The sequence below is a fragment of the Athene cunicularia genome (genome assembly GCF_003259725.1).
Source record: "Athene cunicularia isolate RWA chromosome 2 unlocalized genomic scaffold, athCun1 chr2_part1, whole genome shotgun sequence".
NCBI classification, from domain to species: Eukaryota; Metazoa; Chordata; class Aves; order Strigiformes; family Strigidae; genus Athene; species Athene cunicularia.
Window position 1 is genome coordinate 107,421,118 of NW_020799095.1, and position 24,539 is coordinate 107,445,656.

Here is a 24,539-nt window from a genome sequence, read left to right on the forward strand (position 1 = left end):
CTCAGACCCCACCCCCAACCCCCCCCCCTCAAGTCCATAATAAATTTTATTACTGTCTTAAACAGAGGGAAGGTACAGAAGTAGGGAGGTGGGTAGGAAAGGGGGAAGGATGGGGAAAGAAAGAGAGAAAGGAACTTAATCAAGCTGTGAGAAAAGAGAGGAGAATTGAACAGAGAATAACTTACTACAAACAATGAGCCACCACAACACAGTAGCAATAGTAAATAAAGTTGAGTAGGCAAAATGTGAAACTTTTGCCATTAATAGCACTTACAAAACTGAAAAAGTGAAGGCAGGCTTCTGAAATCTGTATTGCAAATAATTGTGTACAAAACACTTCTTGGAAGGAAACTGCCTTTTGTTTTAGGGACATTTAAGAGGAGAAAATTTATAAACTATGTATCAATTTATCAAAAAAGTCTGAGGATTTCTGTGAGAATTTTTTATGATTATATTTTGCCCAGTTACTAGTGCTTTGCCATCCTGTTTGCAACCCGTTTGTACATAAATAAAATGTCACATTAGAAACTGAAAAAAGGGAATGCTTTCTAAAGTAAGCAACTAGAAACACACCAGAGTTCATTTTTATCTCCATACATGCCTAGCTCCCATTAATGCTACATAAATCCCGGAGCAACTAGATAAGAATAAACACATAAATTTTACCTGAAATCCCCTAAGAAACAGAAAGCCCTGTTTGCAGTGAGCACTAAATTCACACAATGCCATATAATTTTGTGTGGAAGTTATTTTAGAGACAGTGACCAAACAGTATTAAGGGACCTACACAAACAGATCCCGGTGAGAACATTTTTGACAATATTTCCTTTCAGTAGAAACTATGTGACTTTACTGAAATCTGTATCTAGCCAGGTGAGACACTTGCTTTGGACAGAGAACAGGACAATGCAGCTCCTAGTTCCTACAGCACCAGGATATATGTGTTCATAGCAGACACACAATGCCCATAGACTGAGATGACTCGAAATGTTGCAGATCCTTTAGGACTGCATTAAGCCCAAGTATCTATGCTCTGTTGCTCACCCGGGTTTACCGTTGAAGTCATGGCAACTTGCTATTTGTAGCTACACAGTTTCTGGTTTGCAGTTAGCTTTGCAACACTGGACAAAACTGTCTTTGGTGGGGCTGTGAAATACCCCTTGGGACACACATAAGGGATTCATAAGTTTAAAAATTGTACTCTGATTTGAGCAAAGCGGGGACTTGAACCTCAACTGACTGCCTCTTCCTCACCCCACAAGAGTTGTTGAGATGAGAAGGCACATTCTGATGCAACATTGGGTTTTCCAAAAACATCTGAAGGAATTTGTTCTCATTTTGCCTTGAAATAAAGCTGTAGAGGTTGCTGCAAAATGGAACAGTGATCCTCAAGCCATCTGTAAAGATGCGTAACTCAAGTTGAGAGATGAGGTAGAAAAAGGTAAGTTCTGTGATCCACAAGGAAGTTTTTGAGTCAAAGGTTTTGATGTACTTGCAAGGATACAGCAGTGGTGGCATCTCCAGGAACCAGCAGCTTTCTTTTAAGATGTCTCCGCAGAAGACTGACATCAGCATCTGCTGTGGAAATGGCACATATCATCTGATAACTCACCTGTCTTACACCTGACACCTTCTTACTTGGGGCAACCCACAGCTCAGCTCTTCACTGTCTGAGTGCCCTGTCTAAGGATGTCTTAGAACAAGGCTGTGCCTTGTTCTCTCGTCCCACTCCAGTTTTCAACCACCAATGGTCCTGGTTGAGCACAGGCAAGGAACAGGACATTTGAGTAACTCTTTTGGACTCTACCTGAAAGTAATTGTTTGCCAGTGGAGTTTCTGAGGATGAAGGTGAGTAGATTGAGGCATCTTTACATATGAGGAAAAAAATGACAACCTGGTTTCCAGAGAGGTGGGTGTTCACAAATATGTAACAAAGGGCAGAAAGTGTCCAAGAGAAGCTGAAAGACTATTGAGGGCTTCAGCACAAACAGACTGAATGCAGTGATAAAATTGGCCATTTCAAAGACACAGCATAGCAAGATATAAAGTGACTAGGAATAAAGGAAGAGAAAGCTATCCAGAATCTATAATACCTTGCACTTACAAGTAAGAGGGGAATATGCGAACAGTCTGCTTTACAAATAAGCAGAAAGTCTCAACTGAAATAAAAAAAAAAAAAAAAATTACTTACACTAGCCCTTCATTCTCTGAGGTGAAATGAACAGGTTGCTTGGTCAAGCCAGGCAGACTACAGAGGTTATCACAAAAGATACACAGTCAAGTAACACCTGTGTAAAAGCAGAAACTAACAATATTGTCATGAAAAAGAAAAATGCACAGAAAGAGAGATGACATTTCTTGAGTGTTATCTCAAACAGTGGCACAGAAGCAAACAATAGCTGAGGCACATATACAGCATTCATTGTGAGAACATGCCACATTTTCATTCATTCTTAAGACTCTTTCTTGCTCTTTGCGCAGGCGTGCACCATTAATGGCACCTGCATGGTTGAATTCACATACATCATCCTCAGAATGGGAGTTGTGGCTAACCTCCAGCATGTCACATGTAAAAAAATACTCTTCACTGTATTTCTGTTTCTCACTTCTATATTCTCACTTCACTGTATGTGTAAAGCATATGGCTTACTGGCAATGTGTCTGACCACATTGAATAAATCTCCTAAATCCAGGCTTAAAGTTGGATAGTTGTACTGATCTGTCAACTTTTCTGTGTATGAATCTCTTTTATTTTGTGACTGTATTTTCCTGGTTTTGAACCTTTTAAAAGGGACTAAATGTAAGAATGGAAAATATAGATGGAATTTCTGTTTAAAATTAGCTTTTAATGCAATCAGCGTGTTTATTTAAGAAGGAGGATACATATGGGCATGCACATATGTGTACACGTTCTTGTACAACTTCTACATCCACCTACCACATTTATTAAATCTGTCTAGTGGATAATATCAAGACTTCTGCCTTAGCAATATGCTAATGCTTGCTCAAGCTTTTCAATGCAGTGCTGAAACCATCCTCGACACAGCACTGAAGCAGTAGCTGCAGCATCCCCGACTGCTGGATAAATGGAGTAAGAGAGGTGAAATTTATCAGGGCTGCCAAGAAGTGTTCATCAGGACACATTTTTGATTAACATAAGTGCGCACTATTCTCATAAGTAACAAAAAAAGGGGGAAGAAATTATAACTGGCATATGTCAAGAGATTTAACCTGCCCATCTGACTCGACTCACTTCTTACTCAGTTACCAACTGATTGGGGGCAAACTGAGGGAGGAAACCTTTACTTCTAACACACTATCACTCTTCTAAAATGTAAAAGCTCTACAGTTGATAAATTTATTTACTTAAAAGACGGATCATTTCCAAAGACACAATATGTGCTAGGCATCTAGTGGTACTTAAACTGGCATTTATGCCTTTGAAAATTTCTCCCAAGAACCTCTGATGTGAGCATATAAATCATACTGTTTGTCTTGTAAGTAACCAACTTGGAAAAGAGAAAACTGGATAAAGCACTCCAACCCATGAAGGACTGAGAAGCTCTTAGTGACTCCAAAGCCATTTCAGAAAAACAGAGGAACAGTTTTGTTATTAATTTGCCCAGGAAGGACAAAGTATCATTCTGTATAGGAAAGGCTGACATAACAGCACCACAGAATTACCAAAGAAAATGGAGAAAAAAGAAATACAACCTATTCCAGAAAAAATTATGTAGGCTGGGGAGTGGAGTGACCCAGGTTCTCCGATGCTGACTACGATTTGAACCAAAACATTCTACCTTCCTTTTACCTGACTTTCCTATGAATTAAATGCATAAATAATGATGCTGAAAGGGTTTCGAGAACCACCAGTATGCCTAAGTGTTGGCTGACATTCAAAATGTTGTTACTGAAGATGAAGGACTGATGTACAGGAGGCTGTACTGTCACAGAACATATTCAAGCGAAATTAAAAAAGTCAAAATGACAGAAATAAAAAGATGTTGTAGTCAGACCAGACTACCTGCAGTGGACATTGCCTCAATGTAAAAATGAAAGCACAGCCAACCTGGGAAAGGAAGGAGAAGGCAGTCCGCCTTTATCAGAGCATTGAAGATGAAAAGGTTACCGGCTGCTTGTTATGATCAGTGAGTAAGAGGAAGACAAATAAATGACAACTCCTTGATATTGTGTGATCGCTGCTGACATGAAGAAGAGGGATGGAGAAGTAAATCGGAGTGCCTGATTCACTGTTTGTCCTTACACATTGACCAAACACAGAAGACTTAAATTTACCTAGCAAAGAGTAGGAAGGTCAAGATAACTAAAATAAGACTAAGGGGTAACTAGAAGAAGTAATCAGAAACAAGGTGCTGGTCATCCTGACCAAATTCACCAGTCTGGCAACCTTCTGGACATTTCCCTCTCTTTCTTACCCAAATATATCACCTGTGTCATACTTCTCATTGGACAAGAACGTTGGCTTTTACATTGGATTAAAATCTAACCCTAGTACAGCCCTTAAGCATAAATGCTTTATTGCCCATATGTGTATTTGCCACTACTTTGATGCACACTGAATCCTCTCTGTGCTTTAACCAGATGATGTGGTTAACTAGGGAGGTTAAAGAATGTTACAATTAGCATCTTACTGAAAACAAAGTACCTATTCGAAAGAAAGATCTGCTGCAGCTGCAGCTTCACATGTGTCAGGCAGAAGTTCAGTAATGCTTCCAACATTTTACCCTTTTGTGCTTTAAAGAAAAAGGAATTTTGCATTAAAAGGAAGATTTGCTGTACACCTAGAATTCTGTAAGACACAGTTTCTCTCCCACTCATCGCTTTTAATCAGACAGATGGATACATTGCTATGGAAAAAATACAAAAAAATAAAACTAAAACAATGACTGCATCATTTTTATTTATTTCTTGCATTCTCTGTTCACGTAGCAAGAAATTTAATTCCAGTTGGATCAGTCTCTTGTGATATTTTTTTCCTTCATTTAATATATTTTTTAAATGCTTAGAGGCATTATGACAGCAAAGCATGTATTTTTTGCCCTGGTTTATACCCATCATCCTTACCATTACAACAAGACAAAAGCATTAAAGTAAAATTAATCATGTCAAAAGATTTTAGCAAAAAACAAGGGAGACCATGCATAAAGCATCGCTTTGTCTAGTGTGAAGTCACGCTCTGATTAAAAACATATAATGAAAGTGAAAGTAATACATCATTGCCTTAGCAGTAGGGTTTTTGGGAGAGCTATGCAATTCTGAACACAAAAAATCTTTATAGGCTCCAGATTTTGAAACTTGCAATTATTATAGAATAATTCTAACAAACAAAACACTGTGTCACTTCCTTAAAGTTTAATTAATCTTAAATGTTGCAGTTAAAACCAACAAGCAAAGGAGTTCCACGATTAAACAGGGACTCCTGGCAGGACCGTAGCTGGTAATTAAAACCGAAGTAGCAGTGGCTGGTTCTGAGCAGTGAGGCATGAGGTGGTGACACAGAGACACCCCCTCCCCACTGCCCCACATCCAGTAAGTAGTTATGAAGACGGTGAAATATAATGGAATAATGAAACCCCAATAATAGAGCAGAACTTTTGCTGTTATTAAGGACTGTCATAAACAGCCATCAGCCATTCAGTTTGTGTCACTGGCCAGTAGTAGCCTGTTGCTGCTACATGGCATACGTAATACCCAGTTAAAAAATGAACTGCTGTTTGTGCACATATAGGCAAGCCTGAAAAGAAACCACGCAGTGAAGATCCATTTGCTGTACTTTGCCATACAGTCTATAAAAACCTCTACTTTGCTCAGGCACAACCATGTAATACGTAGTGTTTCAAATTAAACAGCAACATGTGCATTATGAATCTCAGATTAGGATTGTGCCTGCATCAAGTAAAATTAGATGGCTGAAAATGTTTGTAAAATGCCACTTACTTTCTCCCGTTTTTTTTTCATTTATTTTGTCTCTATTCTTTGTTGCCAACATAGAAAAAAATAACTCTCCAAGAAATACCAGACAGGAAAAATATACAGTAATACTAGACTGTGAAAAATCTACTGATCCCTTGAGCCATAGCATTCTTGCCTATAGATGATGACATTAAAAATTGGAAATGAGTGCATGCTTCCCCTCCTCTTCTGGATCTATGAACAAGGCAAGTTGTTTTCCTGATACCTTTAGAATTACACCCATTAGTACTGATGCATTTGGTGCTTTGGGTATCCAGGCAGAGAGAGGTGGGCAGTATCCCCTGCCAATAGATCTAGTCTTGTCGCGTGAACAAAATGAGATTCCTACTCTGCTGAGCTGTCATACTCGATAGCTTGTGCTGTTCCACCTACAACTGTCTTCATAGCTCCAACTGCAACGCCACGGCTTACATGTAGTCAGTAGTTTCTGATGGTTGATCTTCTCCTGTTCCCTATGCATCACACAAGGCAGGACACAGAGTGCTGTGGTTGCAACAGCCACACTCCATGCTGAGAAGCAAAAAAGCAACAGGCAAGTAGCTCCCTCTCAGACAGGTTTGCAGGCCCTGCTGAGTAACTTCTCTCTTCTCAGTGGAGGGTGACAAAAGGAGGTTCGGTCTCCTCCCATCCATCTCCTCCTCAATAGTCCAGCCACTGCACCCAGTGTTTGCAAGCTTCTTTCCCATCCTCCCTACCTCCAAATGCCACTGGCACAGAGAGCAAAAAATGAGTAATGGATATGAGACTGGTGGAGGGAAAGGGAAATTTCTGTGCACATTTACATTGGATCAGTAAGCCTCGAAGTGAAAAAACTGCCTTTTTGTTGGTGTGTGTGGGAGTCTACTGGAGGGCAGAAGGTTAAAGAAAAGACTTTGTAAACATTTGCTAATACAGGAAGAAATCAAATACACCTAAGGCAATAATAGGATAGAATGCCCTTAAATACCAGACTACAAGGACTGAGATTCTTCATATCACAGAACCTCATGAACAGGACATGGCTTTTGGTCTGTCCTTGTTCTCTAGGGAGGAAAATCCTCATTTGCACCGATGAGCTGGGCGTGAACTGCAATCTCAGGACTGACAGCACTGTCTAAACAGGTGAAAAAGAAACAGAAAAAAACCCTTCCTGCTCTGCTGCTGATTACACATCTCTGATAAGAATAAACAGACCAATTATTTTCCAAAACTGTGGACTGGGAGAAAGGCAAAAGGGTAAAGGAAGGAAATAAATGTAATTCCTAAGTTGCAAAAACTACATGAAAAATAAAGATAGAACAATGTCATTAAATTCCCACATACTGTAAATGCCACAGTACATTGATACAACACCATGACTGCACTGAATTATCATCATGTTATAACGTGGTTAGTTTGTGGTCTTCTCTAAAACTGTTCACAGTTCTTCAAGTCCCTGCACACCTATGCTGCAGATTCCTTCAACATTTTACAGAAATGACACGACGAAAGTTCTACCCCAACTTGTCTCCAGATCCCATCCTCTCTTATATTAAGTTAGAAAATAAAGCAAGGGATACTTGAAACACTTATTTTAACTTTTTTAAAAAAAATTATTATTGCTACCACTTGGTGAGTAGTAATACTATTTGCTAAGAAATCGTGTTTGTTAACATTTAGTCTTTTTCAGTGTGAAAAGACAAGCATTCTCCTCTGTGTTCCTCAAACAGTAGTCCAGGTCAAGAGGGCATCCTTTTCTAGCAGGATTTGTAAGAAAAGGATTACTCATGTCATGAGAGGGTTGTGTATTTGACAGCTATTGTCTCAGCTGACACTGAGACAGATCCTGGGACCTTCAGGACTACCAGTGCTGAGCACCAAGTGCTTGAACATGAGAAAGCTAGGACTGTATTACCTTTTAATCACAGCACAGAAGTCTACGTGTATTAACCAGAATGGAAAGAGAAATTTTGTTCACTGTTTGTTAGAGGTAGCACAGAAAAACAACATTCTTTTGATAAAATTACATAAAATTATTCAGAAACATCTCTCAACACCAACATAGATAGTGGTTCTATTCAAACACTAGTGATGGACTTTTAACCAGGGCATTTAGGTATCATGCCTCTGGATCCAGTTTCCCAGTCTTGGAGACAGCATCACAATGTAAGTAACCAAGAACTGCGTAAATTTCATTCTTACAAAATCTGACATATCTACAGATAGATAAGGTTCAGAATAAAGTTTTTTACTGTAATTCAGTGAAGAGTTCAGATCTTGAAACAAGAGATCCAGTTCTCCTGCCTCTCCTGGTGAGCCACTGGATTAGATACAACAATTTAAAGAAACCTGAACTCTTCTGCCTTATGTAATGATTTTTCACTGACTTACCACCTTCAGAATTTTCTTAGAAGTAGTGTACAGAGGTGAGCATCATATCTCATTATTCTGAAAAATGTGAAGCATAGTACGTTCCCTAGTACAGATGCTGTAGACTCTACAGATGTACAGTTCACATAACCTTCTGTAATTGCCATTCTTACAGAAGACCCTCAAATATTAGTCCAGGGCATCTATACCTAAGCAGTCTTTATGTTGTGCAGCACTTTGACAAAGACACCTAAATTTTAAATGGAAGAAAACAATTTGCAAAGGCATAATTTCTAGTCCTGCATCATAGCAGCCTTTTAAATTCTTTTTCATCCTAATGTGAATGTAATATTAATATGGATATATCCTGGACTTTGGATAAGGGATGAAAAACAGAATCCTGTAAAATCTGTTTTACAGGGGAAAAAAAGCAGGTCTATTAGGAAATCCAGGTTTTACCAGTTGTCCAGTTTTAGAAGTATGGCTTTGATTTATGGATCAAAATTGCTCATTTATTATTTTATCTATACTGCTTTGGGCAATTTTGACAGTTAAAATTTAGTTTTATTGACCAATGCAGCCAGTTTAGCCACAAGGGGACTAATGCACACACAGCCTGCTGCACTCAAGAAGCTATGATTTGATTCCATGACCAAGTCAGACTGGGAATCGCAACCAACATAACAATAAGTTCCAAATCTCGATGCTTGAGGCAAAATACTTACTCTAAAACACAATCAACCTTTAAAAGAAGGTGGGAAAGAATTTTGTGATAGGAGCCTCCGTGCACTGTTTATTGTAGCTGATATATTCCACCAATGCTTCTGTCAACAATGGACGCAGAGAGGTACAGAGGAAACCTTTCTTTAATGATTGTGGACTACAGATAAAGCTGGAAGAAGGAAATGAAAATGCAAAAGAGAATCAAAGGTGTGCTCTAATACTATGGCTTACCAGGGATCTGACTCTGAGAAAACTGTCTTGAACATTGCCTTTTTTTTTTCCCCCCTAAACCAGATTTTATTCACATGTACATAAATATGCATGTATTCACGTTGCAGTATGAAAGACTTGCAAGTTTACTTAAAAAACTTACTGGAATGATTTTAAGCCAATGTTAATTTAGGCCTATCCTATTATAAAATTAGCATCTTCTGCAATCTCAATTTATTGCTCCATTGTGAAGCCCCTTGTGATACATAAACAAATCTCTGAAGAGAAACAAATCAATAAAGTGTCTAATTTGATTAACCATGTTTTTAAATTCATCAAGACAACTGTACAAAAATAAACCACTTACTTGTCAGTATTTTCCATGTCTTCTTTTCATCATCATAATACTGAACCAAATTGCTGGGTAGCCGGTCAGGTCCGGGAGGCAATCCTCCAACCAATAACAGCATTTTCTTATTGGAACGAATTCTTCACCCAAAACAAGAGGAAAGATGAACAACCACATTACTGAGGAGTATTTTTAGTGGCAACAAAATCATAACCATCAAAAGAATGTTCACTGCTTGCAGTTTTCTATTTCATTTTTTGTGTTTCTTTTCCCAATCATGTCTCAACAATTTTTTGAACCAAGCAGAAAAATGATCAGAAAAGCTGCATATCTCTCTACTCATGGAATAATAAGCTTCCTTTATGCAATTTGTTAGAGGTTCATTCTAGAACGACCTTTTTCTTATATTATCCCTTTAAATCATCACTCTTTACAGCTGAATACACATGAAATGCTCTGGAGTTGTACTAAGGTTAAGCATTAAAGTTGCATGTCAAAAATCGTATTAGTCAAAATCATTATTATAAGCCATTCTACACTCAAAGAACCTTGAAAAAATTAAGGTTATGCAGAGAGTTTGTGAGCCAACTCTTTAATCACACACTGAACTTCAGATATATAGTTTAGTACAATTAGCAGCACTGGGCTAATGGTTATGGGTTAAATGCTACTTACAAGCACTTTTGTTTGTTTAATTTAGTCCAGACTTGCTTTCACTCTCCCCCCGGCTGCCCCCCTTCTCTTTGCTCTCCCCCTGTGCACCACTGGCTATAGCAACACCAATTGGTAAAAATGAGACTGTGATGTTGTTGTGAGCCTCCCCAGAGTGGAGCCCTGCCAATGCTTGCCACTGATCCAGCGGCATGAACCTGCTCAACTGTGCAAAGTCACTCTAATTCCCTCCCTCTGTTTTTCTACCTTCTCCCCCAGGGGGCAACCACTGAAAGGAGTGACTACCCACCCATCAAGAGCTGGCAATTCGCTGCTATTAACCGTGACCGTGATTCCCAATCTGCCTGGCAGTTCTTAAGAACAGGACTGCAATGTCTCATATGCAGTAAAAGCGGTTATCTGCACCCTGGCCTCCAACGCTCCACCTGATGAATGCACGATTTCTTCGCAACATTAAAGGATTTAGCACAATTGTAAGTGAAAAGGGGAGGGGAGGCCCAGACCCCCAGATGAGCCCTGATGCTTTAATAGTCACTTCGCATATAATTGAACTTTCATCAGTTATACTAAGCTTGGGTGTGATAATGCTGAAATAAAGGTCTACGCTCAAAACATTCCGGTGAAGTATGGAAGGTGATGTAGCCTGGAAAAAAATGCACCAATACAAACAAATGTGCAGGGGGTTCATGCCATTGATGGAAAGCACCCTTGCCAAACACCAGCATTTTTCCAAGCATGACAACATCACTGTAGCAATCTATGTGTCAGTCTGCAGCAAACAGTCCTGGCCAAGAAGGGTACAGAATGGCACGAACCAAAGCCCACCACCACAACTGCACACGGGGGTGGTAAACTGCCACCCAGGAACTCCAATCTCCGCCGTGCACTTTGGCAGTGGGGGCTTTACTACTGAGGCACACCAGTGGTTTAGTTCCAACTACGACCTAGAACAAGTGTTGTGGAGACCCACCAATTTACGTTTCTATCAGGACAGGAAGGACCAGTCTTTGAGAAGACTGGGCAAAATGAACTAGGTTGTGCTGTAAACACGCGCTACCTGAAAGGAACCTCCTTCAGGAAGAGAGCACACAGCTGAAGGCTTGATCCACATGATGATGAGGAACAGAACCTTTCAAATGGCTACCCAAAAGACAACTACTGACTGCAGAAACATCTATCACAGGGATGGCCAGGGAACTATCTGGTAGATGGCCTTGTTTGTTTTTAAATGGATTTAGGGCTCAGGGAAGGTCCTGAATTGACAGTGAAGGAAACAAAACCCTCACACTCCAGGGGCAGGAGCTACACTGCAGGGACAGTGACACTGTCCCATGCTGTCCTACCCCCTTGCTTTGCTCCCGACTTGGGGGGAGCCCCCACTGTCCTTCAGTCTTTCTGACAAGCCAGCCTTTGACCTCTGCAACTGAACATGCTACATACTGTCAAAACATGACTGTTATCTGTATCTGTGTAGAGTATCAGCAACCATCTCATGATCACTGTCAGCACAGATTCCACTCAGTAAGACCAAGCTCTGGGGAAAGCTTTCATAAGCATTGCCAGCGTCTTGAAACGTTCAATCTCCCCAGTAAAGTTTTTAATGAGAGAACATTTGATAAAAACTATGCAACACAGGACTATGATAAACTATTTTTGGTATGAGTTAAGGATGACTGCACACGTAACAAGTGGCAGAGCAAACCAGAGACATAAGTCAGTTATGCATGGCCATCCCTAACGATAGAGAATAAATTGTTTATTCCAACCCTCTTGTGTTGTATGTTATATCACAATCAACTCCCTGTGTATTGTAAAATTCAGAATGCCCTTGCAAGGTTTACTTGATAAAGGAGTTTATTTTGATTTTCATCTTTCATCTGTAAAACTCCCTTCTAACTCCAAAGCACTGTGAAAAACCAACGAATGGCCAAGGCTCAATAGTTAAGGTGAAGAATGAAATGTCAGATATAACTCTGAGTTTCCAGACTTTGGCAGCTGCAACTATCCTTAACATTACTTTTTCAGCTAAACAACCTGAGCAGCTACTGTTTCTTGAGAAGAAGCAGTACTACTACATGGGAATGTTTAGAAGATATTTAGTATTTTTACATATTTAAAATGGGACGTAGCATCAACAGAAGCCCTTAATAAAAGTTTAATAAGAACTTAATAGCCAGCACAGTCTCTACTAAAAGCAAAGGGAACTCTCACGTGGCAAAGAAAAGATGGGTTCTTTTACTCAAAAGTATCTAATTCATCTATATTGAGAGCTCTTTCAGTGAACCAAGTAAAGATAATGCAGTGACTAAAGATATGCATGTTTTAAACTGATGTGTTTTCGTGGAGCCAATTCTGCTTTTTAAGTTTTGGTGTGAATCACTGTATTTTAGGTTTTGAAAAAAAATCCTTCTTACATTATATTTGTGTTTCATATTGCACTGAGCAAGCAGTACTGTTAAAATCTTAACATACATTCTAAAACATGAGAGACATAGAAATGATCATTGCTTATGTGCAGGAGACTTTTCCAAATATTAATAAAAATGTAATTCAGTGAAACACTGTGATGACAGCAGGATTTTTAAAAATGTGTAATACCTTAGCAAGATAAAGTTTCTCCCTTTCTTGGAATATTACATGTTTGCTATTTGGATAACTCAAGATTACCATGTGAAATGCTCTGCATCGTATCCGAAACACTCTCTTTTCATAGTCCTTATTTCACAGTGTAATATACTATTCAGTTACATACTGGGGTTCACAGTGTCCCTAACAAGGCTATTATGATTATCTTGTGTTCAATTAACAGTAGTGAGACCTGGTCAGGGAAGGCTAGATAATGTTACCAGGCAGGCTGATGTCATGGTAAAAAGCTGAGATAAAACTTGCCCATATCTTATCCTGAAAGCATTTCTTATATATAGAATCCAAAACTCTAGCTCTCATTGATGAATCTACACATATTGTTATTATTCCGCACACACTTTGCAGCTTCTGTTCTGCAAGGATTTTAAAACACTTAATTCACCTTAATTAAGTTCCTGGGTACCCCATGTGGTGTGAAATTTATTTTGTCTACTTACAAGACTGAAAACAAAAGTATGTTTTAAAGTCAACATTTCCAATCTTGCATCATTTCTTTCAGGAAAACAGACATAAGAATTTGAGAATTTACGTAAGGGCCTTCATTTTCAGGGATGTTGAAAACCCATCAACATACCTAAATCCTACTCACTTCAAAGGTAGCAGCAGATGTGCATCAGCTCTAAAACTCAGGTCACTAGCCCACAGTCTAAACTAACCATGAATACACAGGGCAAAATGCTGAGCCCAAGTTCATCAACTCACAAGGAATCAGTAAAGACAGTAACAGACCTCGATAATCCTGACAACCACTCCCACACAAAGCTCTTTTGCAACCTTGAGAGCCTCATGTTAATGGAAAACAAATGAATGGGAAATACTCTTCTTGTACATTGTTTTTCTTTACTAGCATATCCATCAATCTTGCACTGATGGGTTTTCCTTATCTGGGCAGTTAGTAGAAGTTCATTCTACCAAGGCTGGCAAGAAAACAAGCCCCAACAACAACAACAGGTTTGCTCCAGACTCTTCCAGTTTTTAAACAATGCAGTAAGGCTCCGCCCTCTACATTAGTGAATGCAAAGCAAGGGAAAGAATGCAACGATGAAGCAGCAATCCTGTGGTTCTTCATGCATTTGGTGTAGTGTTGCACATCAGAAAGAAAACTGCATCTTAGACATACAAGTGATCATGGTAAACAATGGGGAAAAAAAAAAAAAAAGTAAGACTATCTAACTACATTTTGCTCTTAACTCAGGACTGTAAGAAAACCGCCAGATCATTAATTCTCTTTTAATATAGGCTATCACTGTGGCTTTGAGTATGGAGTGAGCCAGGTGGCTCTTCAGACCAGGGACCTCAGACATGGGATGCCTCACTCCTGCTTGAGTGCTGACCTTAAACACAGCAGAGCCAAGCTGAACTTCAGGTTTTCACTCACTGAACTCAGGTGCAAACAAAACCAGCCAGAAGACCAGCCCACATCCAGCAAGAGAGGTGAATGGGTGGTGAATTTTACCGACATCCACAAATCTCATTACATTAAAAGATTTGAGAAACTGGAGGCCGACACACAGTGGTACCGTGAGAACACCAAGTAGCAAGAATCTCAGAAAAAGTGGCTGTATTAACATGCAGCAGAAACAACAGTGAGGTTTAAATACCAACCTCAAGGTAATAGACAAAGATAAATACACTGTTCCAATCAGCATTTCAGTTGCAGACCTTTTGTATCTTAACATTAAAGACTTAATTTAATCTTCAGAAACCAGGATGGTCCTTAGCAACCTTTTTCTTCTAAGAAGGCATCTGAAGGAGTCCTTTTGTTGTGTCCAACAAAAATGTAACGGAGAACCTATTTGTAGTCTGCTAATCTGAACTGATGCTGCAGGCATCCATTTGCCAGTGACTGAAGAAACTGTTTTGCCATCATAGAACATGTGATGACATCTTTGACAATGACCTTCCCAGCTCCTGGAATAGGTGTTTCAGTGCAACAGAAGTGTCATATGAAAACTGCTTATTTCACTGGATTTTGGCTTCCATGGTTGACTGCAAAGATAGTCATGATTAGCAACACATGTTTAATAGAGAGAAAGTATCATTATCCAGGAGTTCAACCATGGACTTGATGAAAAACACAAGATACAATGTAAAATTTATTTTGGACAGAGAAATTTTGTGAGGTTTTGTTATGTAAGATGAATTAATGACCATCACAACCTACAAGTGAACAGGCATCCAGAATCTCTTCCTAACCCTATGGCACTGCCAGGGGAAGGACCTGAGCTCTCACAGCTGCCAGACCAAGTCCTGCAGATCAGACTTCTGCTGGACCTCTGATCCACCACAAATAACTTTCTCCTTATGGCCAAAGTACAGACCTAAAAGAGTATCTCAATTTTGTCAAAACCTAAAGCATGCTGAGGTCTCTTGCAAATTATAACCAAGAAATTATTTAGTTCCTAGATTCAAAATATGTTCAAAAATATGCTGAATGCACCAATGTTGCTTTATTAATGGATTTTTCTGACTCTTCCAAGGCACACCTATTGTCCAAGGCACACTTGAAAGAATGTAAAACAACTTTCTATTAATACTGTACCTGAACACCAGCCTTATCACTCACTTCAGCACCATGAATATTTTTGTTTTCATCTTTTCATTCTCAATGTGGGCATGCTTAGCAGAAGGCCCTGAGTACAAGTCTTCATTGCAGCAGAGCTCACCATAATGTTCACTGAAGAGGTTTGGTGATGCTCAAGAGACACCTGATCTTTTGCTGATTTAATACATGTTGCTGACCACTGACAGACTGAAGTTTAGGAACATAAATACTAACTTGGGAACAATTTGCTGCAGACACTGATTGTTGGGTGTTGTTTGCTGAATCTACTAGAAATTATTTTTATTGTTGTTCAATCCATTTTTTAAAATAAATGCATAGAAAAAAGGAGAGTCACTGTTTGTTCCAACAACAATAATTTATTTTTGTCTCTATCTAAAAAGCAGAGGTCTAACTGTAAGTGAATCTTTTGTTTGACAGTCTATACTTAGCTGCTGCAAAGTTACCTGACAAGTTAAAGTTTCCTTTATTTCTACAGTTGCCAGATAATTTTCCATCCTCTGTATTAAAATAACTTAAGAGTCTGTTTGGAGCTCTGAATATCCAGTTTTTCTTTATGAATACAATCCCACTGCCATTACCAGTTTGGAAATAAATCTTGAAGAACTAGGGTATTTTTTTAGTTGGAAGATTTTTAAAGTGAACGTCCCCTCATTTTGGAATAAGGGCCTCTAAACTAATATGTAGCTTAGGGGTGGACTACTATCCTGAAAGAGTGGCATCTACAATCAGTGTTCCTATGGAAGAACACACAGGAATGTCCTTCTCATCTTTGTCTCATTGTATTACCAGCTTGTTCTGCATGTTGACACGAGACAGGTACAGTTCCCCAGAAAGATGCTCAGTAGCTTTCCCATAGAGTCCTGCCAAAGTTGCTGTATTCGTACACAACACAGTTGTTCCTTATAATTTGACACAGGCTTTAGTAGATGTGTTGCCTATGTGAGATCATAAATAGTAAGTCTATAGGGACAATATCTACAAAAATAAATCATTTGAACACAAGTCTTTACATTCACTGAGATCTGCATGCTAAAGATATCCTTACTAGCCACACAGTGTTTATCTGAAGCACTGTAAGGGATGCGAATCAAATGAATTTTACTAGGCAAAGCTTATATTGATAAATGAGTCACAAAACCTCTGGTGTCATGAATCTTATTGACAAAAGTATGAAAACAACTGGTTTTCCACATTGTTCTGAAAAACCTTAAAAAAATATCTTGATCCTGAACACTTCTAAAAATAAAATTAAAGAAAATGTCAAAGCTAGATGCTTTTGCAATTCGCCTTCCCTCCCTCACCTAATTTTTTCTTGTTGTTTTAGACAGAGGTGGTAAAATGGAAATGTTTATAGAATGTTTCAGAGTGGTCAAATCCTCCTTTTTCCCCTAGGAAATTTCAATTAACTCTTCTTTTTGATTTTCAGACTGAAAAGTCAAGACGTCCTTTTTTTGTTTGATTCTAAATCAGATGCCCATGCTGACAGGAGGTCTCTGCATCAGAGGCTGTGTTCTCCCCAGCTGAAGTTCCTTTTCCTTAGGAAGCCAAGGAGAAGAAACACAACATGCTGCTGTCTCACACAAGCTATGACTAGTTACCTTTTCCACTGTTTGGGGTTTTTTGGGTTTTTTTGGTTTTTGGTTTTTGTTTTTTTTCTGAAAGGAGGTGGCAGTCAGGGAAGGCAGGAAGAAGCAACTGTGGCATCAACTTCTATTTACTTCCAGCTTCATTGCAAACTGTCTGCTTCCATTGAACTTGGCAGCTGATAATATTTGCTCAAAGTTTATTGTCTGCTTTCCAAGAACACAGCAAGAAGTGTTGACTACTAAGTACAAGGCATGACAGTCTTTAAAGAAAATTTCAGGGAGGCAGCAAATATGAAAAATTATGCCAGGAAGTATCTAGTAATGGATTTCAACTTCCCATATTCTTTAATTTCTTTAGATTGTCCTTTGGTAAACCTATAATACCAGACAGGACCTGCTTCAACAAAATCAACATCAGAGATGTTTACAGAGAAGTGAAGTCCGGCTCAAAACTTTCATTCAGGATTCCTATTAACTTCCCCATTCAACCTTTTCAGGCCATACTTTGCAAAGGATAATAACAAACTTGCTCTGATTTAGAAAACAGCTCTGATTTTTGAAACACAGGGTTGTTTGAAAAGATAAAACAGTATTTTTACAGATTATGAGGATTTTTTCTGTAACGGGTGTTTAACAGAACCAAAGCTTTTTTCCTGGCAAACTATTTTCTGTTCATTTTGTGTTCTACACTTGCTCTTCTCGCTCCCCTTGCCCCCAAGGCTCACTGTACTTTCTCTTCTAGTACAAATCCAAGCAATTACACCGTCGCAGCTCTGTTCCATTTACTGCTCAGCAGTTACAGACTCAGAACCTCCTTATTCTTCTGCTGTAAGGAAAAAACTATAGTGACCCCAGGCCACAATGTGCCTTCAAAACCCCTCTCCTTTCTATCTCCTCTCTTCATGTGAAGGGGATGCACATCAGGTAAAGAGTGAAGAGAAGAAAAAAGCCTCAAATAGGACACATAGGAAGTCAAGACAGGTGTGTGTGATGCTTACCATGGTCCTACAGCACTCCATTTGTAAAAGGTACACCCTAAGCAGAAATCACACCAGGTGGACTTTGAGAGGGAACTTCCTGATCTAGGAGGCTCCACACCACCTGTGACTTAGATTCTCCCTGACAGGACAGTCCTGGATTGTGTTGCCAAAGCACCGACAAGAACTGCACAGGACCTCATGGGAGACAGGTCCATTCCTGTAGGGACCTACAGGATGTGTAAATCCTGTTGGATTTGTAAAGACTGTTGCAGGTGGTAGAAAGGGGTATTTTCACTCAAGTACAGCATATGAGGAAGAAATTCCCATTTCCCCAGGCACTTTGCCCTCAGTGTGAGTGGGTTAGTAAGGTTGGGTTTTTTTAAACTTAATTTTCCCTCTAGAACAAGATGGCTTGAAATCCAGGGAAAGATTTCCCCCCTTGGAAAAAGAGTTTGAAGATGCAGATACTTGAAGCTGCTTCAAGTGTTAAAAGGGGCAGGGCAACAGAAAGCCAAGGAGCAGCACAGCCCAACCAGCTGCAGCAGCCTCTGGAGATCCAAGCTGAGAGGTCTAGAGCAGTCGGCACTGGTGTGTGAGAGGCAGGGAGCGTGGTGGAAAGGGCACTGAGGGGACAGGGGCCATGGCAGCAGGAGATCCAAGAGAAGGGACTGGCATAAGTGAAGCTCCACGTAGGCTGGATCTGGGGAAGAGCCCTATTTGGCTGCAGCCTGGGAGCAAGGAGGAACCTATGAGGCAGGCTGGTAAAGGAAAATGAGTAGTTTGGACATTCAAAAGGCTTTGAAGTAGGGGATTTTGAGAAAATGAAGTTCTGAAGCAAGAGAGAGTAGGAGGTGGGGAAGGAGCTGGAGGTATTGGGACTACGTGTCACCTAAGGACATAAATCAGGAGGGGCTGGAAGTTCACAAAGGAGACTATCCCAACACTGGTATCCTCTGACCAGGAGGTTGGCTGTCAGGGGAAGGGGGGAGTACCTGCACATAGTACTCGGCAGCCCTTCTTCATCTACAGCTGTTGGAAGGTCAGTTACCCATAAGAAAGGCCATTAAATGCTCTTCATAAATCATGTTCCTCCTAATGAGTACTATACCTGGGCCAAGAAACTGGCTACCACCTATGCCACTGCAGCTTTCAAGGATTTTACCAGCCAGGACATATGTGTCTTTAAGAAAGCTCCCAAGGATGGTCCTGACCCACAGCAGTCCTTTTAGGACAAGGGTGTTGCCTCTTACCCTAACATGAGCTCCAGGCCTCCCTCCCTCTTTCATATTCGACATCTCTCCACTTATGCTTCCGCACTAGCCTGTTTCCAAAAGCAAATGAACGCACATAAGGCAAGTAAGGCAAGTAGGTGAGACTAACTAGGATTAAACTGACTACAGGTCTCTGGTTCACTTCCCCACAGCCTCTAATGTGTCAGTCTCCCTTCTGCAGCTCAGCTGAGAGAGTCCTGGCACAAGTACAATTTCCTGATATTAATTCAGGCACATAAGACCTGATCCAAAACCCACTAAAATAAACCAGAGCCTCACAATTCACTTTATCCACACTGTAATGCTAATGTTAGTAATTCACACACATTCTAAGGTATGTTTTTTATCTGGACATTAATTTGGGGTCTGAAATATTTCTTGGTTGCAATTAACCACGGGTATGAATGTTAGTTAAAAATCCAAATACTGGTGTCAGGATCACAAAGGGACAGGCAGGTGGCTTTTACTAGAACACACAACAAGGTATTTCGGTGAAAAAACAAGCAATGGTTTTTACAACCACCAAGCATGCCCTACTGAGATCCTACAAAAATCTTAGCAGAAAAATAAGTAAAACTGAACTACAGTCTGTGAGACTTGTAGACAAATAGTGTATTCAAGAAGGAAATTATTTAATTGCCAAGGGATGCAAGAAGTTTCATCAAATTTTTAATCTCCTCTGTAGAAAGTAAACCAGACAAGGTATGTATGTCTTCCACATAAATACTAGTGTCTCATTTTCCTTCTTCATCAACAGTCACCACCTTCCTACTGAGTGAAACTGGTCATATAATCTTCATCACCTGTCACTGTTTAATTCGCTGTCACTTTCACTAATATTAACTAACACCAAACAGTCTGGATGACACCCTCACCCTGCTGAAATTAAACATATATAAAAACCTCTACAATTAGCTTCAGCAGGACCAGAATTAGCACTTCTAATCTCCCCGAGGTCTAGCAGTCCAGGGAATAAAAGTACAGAAAAACAGCTGGGTCTATATATGCTGGGACTTTGCTGAACCCAGAAAACAGTACGGTCAGGCTTAGCTTTCTTATCTCTTTGTCTTTTTATTTTCATCCTTTCTCTTTTACTCTTTAGTTCCATATTTTCTGCCTATGACTTTTCCCATCTCAGGTCAGTTGGTTCATCCCTGTCCATTTTTCCTCCCCCTCATCTGAAATAGCTTTTCCAGAAACTGAAATACTCAGTTGTTATTGACAACAGATGCTGTTTCTGCCAAGAATTAGATTTTTCCTTTTTGTTTCATTGCCTCTCTTCTTTTTATCTGCCAGGGTCTTTTTTTGTTTTGCTTGTTTCCTTTTCTGTCTGGTATCCTACTCTTTCACTTTTCTCCTTCCAAAACTGTTCTTCTTTCCCCTTTTCACTTATTTGTACTGCCTTGCTTCTGCTGCTTATGTCCTGTTTCTCCCCTGGGGTATCTCAATTCCTTTATTTTTCTGCGGTTTTTGCCCTCTTTCCCAGCTTTACTCTCCTCACTCCCCTCTGCCTTCAGGTACCTGATGCAGCTGCAGAGACATCCAACCGCTGCTCTGCCTGCAAATCTGGGAAGGAGATGACTAGCCCAAATGCCCATTGATGTCGAGAAGCTGCATGTGTCCTGCAGCTGACAAACAACTCTCAGGCCGTTTCCCACCCCGCCTACCTTCTTATGTCTGTCTGGAACAGAAGTCACTGTAAATAGTTACAGGCAAGTGTGACCACAAAATCTTGGCAATGTTCTATAAAAAGGCAACAATATTTTTGTAAAACATTTAATAATAAGCCCTATAATTTAAATATTTAAATACTTTTTCTATAATGCTCCATTCTCTGCCTACAGCTATATTGTGCATGAGGAAAATTAAAGTTAAAGCTAGGTGTTTCACAGCTGTGATGTGTTTTTAATCATTTTCATTGTTGCAAGTAAACATGGAAGCAATAGTAATTCTCACTAGCTCACTCATCTTTAAAAGTGAAATTCTTGCCAGCAACATGGGAATGCTCTAACCCAGAACTTTTTAAAAATTGAAAACACACACCGTGTATTATATAAAATATACTGTATCACATAATAAAGCAGAGAGACATTTTAGTCAATTCAATACTTAAAGTGAAGTCCTGAGAGTCAAATAAATAATGGGAAAACGAGCACTCCTCTATCTAAATGCATTTTCTTCCCAGAACTACAGAAAACATGACACAGCACAGATTTAGCTGTGTCTCTCAGGGACAAACAACATCATTTAAGCCTAACATTCCGGGTCACCATAACAGGCTCAACCCGCTCCATGCTGAAATCAACTTGGATTTCTCCTGCTGATGTCAAAACTGACTGTGCCTCAAGAGTCTTTAATAGCGGCTTGTGTGCTGAAGCCCAACTGTAGGTGGGGATCACAGAGGCCAGAAAGCTCCAGCATTAACCTGGAAAAGGGAGATCGAAGTCAACAGAATTACTAACTTTGCTTAGTTGAGTGCCTGATTAAATGCCAGATCAGAGCCAAAACACCCACCCCCTGTGGTAAAGTCCTAAGTCTCAGAGTGCACAGCAGGTTTACAAGTCAGGAATGCCATTCCTCCATTTTTTAAATGATGATTATTTAGTTGCTATACTTTGAAAAATCATTTTACAAAAATGCATGAGGGCATTCAAGTGTTACCTTCTCTCAGGAAATCTATGAAAAAATGTTTGCTCTCCCTGCAGGTAAACTGTTTTTTACTGCAGCACAAAAGTCAAGCCAGGTACCTACTAGCCCAAGAATCACCTGTGCTGCAGGATCTGCATTTGTAGCACAAACTTTGTAAATAACTCTGCTCATAATGCACAGTCTGGCTCTTATGATCCAAAATCACTTTCCTCCAGCCCTGACAACAGCAAAAACTTATTGTCCAAAAAGCGTGCACCTGTGACTTACCACATAAAGAACAAGCTTAAAGAAACAACCAGTGTTATTTTTACAGTTCCATTTCACAGGAGAATCACCACATTTTGAGCTTCCCATTAGAATCGTTTTGCTTAAGAAATATAAGTAGTCCCAATTCCAAAGCAGTAGTGTGCATATTGATATGTATGTACATATGTGTGTGCACCTTTTATTTTTTTAAGTAGCATGTTACCAAAAATTTATGTTCTTTTAAAGATGAAGACAAGTTATTGCCAAGTTCTAATTCTGAGTGCAATTCTCCTGGCTTCTTCAGTATGCTGTAAGAAGGTGGCTATGGCACTGTGCTGCTTGTATTTCTCACCAACCCATTCAGTACTGTGCAGTTCGTATTGTGTTTCACAAGAGGAACAGTTAATCTCTTCCTAAAGAGGTATGAACCTGTAGTGAACGACCTTTCATTAAACTTTAAATTCCAAATTACTGAGGTCACCACTGCTCACAGAAAAGGTAATCAAAGTTTTAAAGTCCTTTTCTGTGTAATATTTTTTATCTATATGCACACATACCTCACTGTTAGTTACTTTTAAGACTCCCTTCTGCAAATTAGTAACTTAAGGAACTCCTGACAGATTTTCTCCCTTAAAATAATTCTACGGAATGAATGCCAGACCTGTTAAAATTGCAACTTTAGAGAAACTGACTAACAGGAAGGACAAATCTGGAAATGTCTATAGTCTTGGGCACGTTTCTTTTGTTTCTTCATTCATGTTTAAGAAGGCATTTGTACACTTAGGCAGACTGATGAAATCTTAAAGTGATTAAGATTCAAAGATGGGCCTTCATGACCTTTATGAATTCCCAGGAGTATTATCCAAGGCCAAAAATGAAAATATACCAATTGCATTCTGTATCACAGAGCGTTCCAACATCTCCAGCATTATGTTTTGAGTAAGTTCTAAGGCCTGTTTATAAATAAGAGAAATCCAAATGTTTTTACTCCAATTTCACTGCCACCAAAGAACCCAATCAAGAGAAGCTAGTTACAATGCTGTCATTAAACACATGATAAAGTTGAGAAGGTGACAGTACGTTTCTACCAGGTATGGTTAAGGGTCTCTGAAATACCACTGTCTGCACAGACGTGCAGACCTACTACAAACAAAACATGTGGTATTTGCGGTATCTGTAGTCCTCCACAAGTCATTAACTAAGCGAAATTTAGAATCTAGTCTAGGTCTACTTAAAGTGCGATCCTTTTGTGTACACTCCCGCTTACAGGAGAAGCCAGCTCCCAGCACCAGGAGTATCAGATTCTTGCAGCATCCATGACACTTGTAAGCATTCAGTGGTCAGAACACCGCTACATATCCTTCAAATGACATGGACCAGTGAAGCTGGAAGGTATCTTCACTGAACCAAGCCGGCTGGTATCTCAGCAATCCACCAGGACACGAGCCCCGGCATGCCCCAGGCGGCGTGCAGAATCTCGACTGAGGAGGAGGTGGTGGGTTTTGCATTTTTGAAAGTCAACAGTTTTGAATATTGAAATGCAAAGGGTACGCACCAGCAACAACAGCGGCGTCTCAAAAGTACTTTACGCTGCAAAATGCTGGTATTTGTTTTTTACTGTAGGATTTCGGAGTGAGAATCAGTTAGACAGCAAGGTGATAAGTACGACAAAACACTAATAGAGAGAGCTAGCCAGAAATTATAAAAGAAGGCAGAGCATTTCTGAAGTTAAATCACTGGGGTACCTATTACATGCAGATATAAAGAATCCCCTGTGTTGATGCTAACGGACTGTATTATCTAAAATATTTAACAATGTACTAATTCTTCTTGCTGCTAAGTCATTAATGATATGCACCTATTAGTTAAAAAGCCAAATAACACAAAGTGTACTTTGATTTCTGCGCTACTGTGCCACTGTACTTAGAAGATAGCATTATCTTTCCATTTTTGAGTGAGATCATGTATAAACGTATTTTAGAAGGATAAAAATAAACAACCCCTTCATTTTGGGTATATTTACTGCTCATTAAACTACATGCTGTGCTTTCAGTTCCTAACACCAACCTCATATTGCCAGTCTTCGACATCATGATTCATTACCTTATTAAATGAAAATAACTGACATGTCATAGATGTAAGGACTACTAAGCCACAAGTTTCCACGCAAAACACGGACATCGCCTGAACACCAGCAGTACCAGGGTGCCCAGGAATAATGCGATTATTTATGAAAACAATTGATTAGACTTGGGACCTGGCTATTACGGCTTCAAACACCCTGAAGATGTAACTTCTCGTTAAGGAGTAAAATGTCGG

The 24,539-nt window shown here is 39.7% G+C and overlaps 1 protein-coding gene across 1 annotated transcript in view; it reads right to left on the reverse strand.

Annotated features, from left to right (window-relative positions):
• The window catches only part of KLHL14 (kelch like family member 14), a 59,269-nt gene extending 34,885 nt beyond the window's left edge, over window positions 1–24,384 (reverse strand). Inside the window, exons 1-2 of the mRNA XM_026843648.1 lie at window positions 24,288–24,384; window positions 9,623–9,744 (exon numbers count right to left, since the gene is read on the reverse strand). Of these exons, the coding sequence (XP_026699449.1) occupies window positions 9,623–9,744; window positions 24,288–24,313 (148 nt within the window). The 5' untranslated portion in view covers window positions 24,314–24,384. The remainder of the gene's footprint in view (window positions 1–9,622; window positions 9,745–24,287) is intronic.
• Between the last annotated feature and the right edge of the window lie 155 nt (window positions 24,385–24,539).